We start from the raw sequence: 2791 nt of genomic DNA on the forward strand, positions 1-2791 counted from the left end.
CTTAGCAAGTTGAGGTTTGGTTACCAAGTCGAGGGTTGGTTAGCAAGCCGAAGGATACTTAGCAAGATAAAGTTTAGTTAGCAAACTGAAGTTTAACTAACAAGCTGAGGGTTAGTTAGCAAGCTGAGGTTTAGTTTTCAAGCTGAATTTTGGGTAGCAAGTTGAAGTTTAGTTAGCAAGCTGAAGTTTAGCTAGCAAGCTGTATGTATACTATAAGCATAATATGTGGAGAAAAAGCTGACCCTTGCATTTTACTAGATAAGATGACACATATTTACATGTACACTTTATTATTAATTACTGTATGGAGCATCTTTTTACTAGAGACACAATATAGAGCTTGTATTCACACATGTTTATTTAGTAGAAATGCTGTCAAAAATGTTGAAAAAAAAATGCTATTGGTTTGAATATGAAATCAGTTGAGTTCAAAAATATTCAAGAAAAGGTTGTGTAGGAAATAATGACATGAGGCTGATAAAATGATAAGTCTCAAGACAAAATAAAACTTAGCGAATAATCACCCAAAAAGAAACAAAAAACACTAAACTAATCTAAAGATGAATGTAATCCCATTCACAAAGAGATCCTGTACTTCAGGCATGTTTTTTAATGTCTATATTTTTATCTGAAAATCCACAGTAATAAGTCGCTGCATCATATTCTGCAGCACTGATGATCCGTAAGCGATGATGGGCTCCATCTCTCTTCCCAGGTAACACCACATATCTGTGAGTGTTAATTCCGTTGGCATAGCGCACATACGGTGGCACAGTGAAGTTGTAGATCAGCAGCATTTGTACACCTTGACCAGGGTTCTGCTTGTACCAGGTCATTGTTCCGATGTTCTTAACGGGCTTCAGTGGGCAGGTCAGGGTGACGTTTTTGCCTCGTTTCACTGAGATGCCTGCGGAGGTTTGCCAAAAAAAGCCTAGAAGAACACATACATGAACATGCACACAGACACACACACGTCATACTATCCATGTGAGGACCTTCCACTGGCATACAGTAAATGACCTCAAAAACCAATTGGAAACTTCTTAGCTAGTTTTTAAGAGTGTTTCAGTGTTTGTTAAACTTCTTTTAGGTTGGGACACAAAGACACAGGAATTGTCCTTAAACTTCAAACAAGATCAAATCTAAGCATCTGAACTCACAAATATATCACACTCCTGTTTATGTGACAACATTAAATTCAGCTATTAGTCACATTCATAACCATAGACTGTCTGACATGTAATGAAGTGCTTTTCAACTGTCCATGTCATAAGAAATAGAGTAAAATAGAAATAAGAATAAAACTAGAACAAAATAGTTGCTATTGAAAAAGAAGTAAAACACAAACAGTATAAAAACAATAATTGATAAAATTAATAAAATTGTATGTACTAGATAATAAAATATTAAAAACAAAGAAACAAAAAAGCAAACATGTAAATAAATAAATAAATAAATAAATAAAATGTAAAAAAAAATGTGTGTGTGTGAATAAAGTGCAGATGTGTGTAATTGTATACAAATATACGCAATATGTTCTGTACAAAAAATACGTTTGAGGTATTCAGTGTTGTGCAGATAATCATTTCATGATTGCGTTGAAATATAATTCTGTTATTTAGAAGCCATTACATATAATCATTCAAATCAATCAAATTCTGAGTAGATTATTTTAACGCATATTAACACAACAGTTTTGATTACTCAAAAGCAGCTACTCACTGTGCAAAGTGATACACAAGAAAAAAAGCAGAGCAACTTTGTGAATCATATCGAGCTTCTGAAATTGGCCGTGTGATGTGAGCTTATAAGGATGGACCGTCTATATCACAACAACGATCTCTGAGAACTCATAAACCCTCAGGTTTCTTTCAGCCCTCAGGTTGATTGGACAGACTTGAAGGAACTGAAACTACTTCATTTAGAAAAAAAGTATATTATATTTGTTAGCTTTTATGTTACAATCTAACTCGCTAACAGATTAAATTCCTTTTTTATCTACATATAAAACATACACCAGCTTTCAGAATGATTTATAAATGGATTTAAAAAATGTGACTTTCAAATCTCATGATTTTGAACTGTACAGACTGTACAGTAATCTACAGTAACATTTCGGTTGCACCGAAATGTAGAAATTCCAGTTTGTAGATTTAGTTATTGCTTAGGTCAGTTACAATAATTCCTTTTTGGAACAAAACGTTTTTTAACTAAAAAGACACTTAGCCTCATCATTTTTTAATAAAGTTCTAGTTCTATTTTCAAACAAAACAAACTAAAAAAATGCCAGTTTTTTCATTTGTGTCATGATCAAAATATTGTTGATCAATATATTGTGCACACTCAAAGAAAGTCGGTTTACAGAACAGTGGTGTAGGGGAAGAGGTGGAGAAGTTAAACCTAAGTAACAGGAGCTGGAACGTTATGCACTGTGTGCATAACATACTTATGTGTTAATGTAGTTTATTAGAGACAGTTAATCTTTGAAAATTACTCAATATACCTAAACCTGGTAGGCAGATGACTATCAGTTCATGTTTGTCATGAAGCCAGTACAAAATAGAAGACAAAGCAGTGCTTTTATTTAATGTCTCTGGCATTGCTTTATTCATATTCTTAAATAGATAAATTAAAAAATTCTGAGCAAATATACAGTAGCATTCCAAGAAAAAATCGGATTCATCTGATATCTAAAACTGTCAAAGAAACATAGCACAGTCTTAAATTGGGAAATATCCCAGACCTGTTTTACCAAAATGTCTTAAAAATATGTTACATTTCCAAAAGTTAA

General features: G+C 33.0%; 1 protein-coding gene across 1 annotated transcript; it reads right to left on the reverse strand.

The window, feature by feature from the left end:
• Positions 1-334: 334 nt before the first annotated feature.
• On the reverse strand, positions 335-1875 carry sid1 (secreted immunoglobulin domain 1). Its single transcript, XM_047810073.1, has 2 exons — positions 1723-1875; positions 335-931 (listed from the first exon to the last, which is right to left on the reverse strand). The coding sequence occupies exons 1-2, from the start codon at positions 1769-1771 to the stop codon at positions 597-599; spliced, it is 384 nt and encodes a 127-aa protein (XP_047666029.1). The 5' UTR covers positions 1772-1875; the 3' UTR covers positions 335-596.
• Positions 1876-2791: the final 916 nt, after the last annotated feature.

Source organism: Tachysurus fulvidraco, chromosome 2, assembly GCF_022655615.1.
Source record: "Tachysurus fulvidraco isolate hzauxx_2018 chromosome 2, HZAU_PFXX_2.0, whole genome shotgun sequence".
In the NCBI taxonomy this organism is placed as follows: Eukaryota; Metazoa; Chordata; class Actinopteri; order Siluriformes; family Bagridae; genus Tachysurus; species Tachysurus fulvidraco.

Excerpts from the sequence above, each read along its gene's own strand:
- sid1 (XM_047810073.1), bottom strand. The coding sequence starts at position 1,771 with ATGATTCACAAAGTTGCTCTGCTTTTTTTCTTGTGTATCACTTTGCAC. Across the intron at positions 932-1,722 it reads CTTGTGTATCACTTTGCACA|GCTTTTTTTGGCAAACCTCC; the intron begins GTGAGTAGCTGC and ends GTGTTCTTCTAG.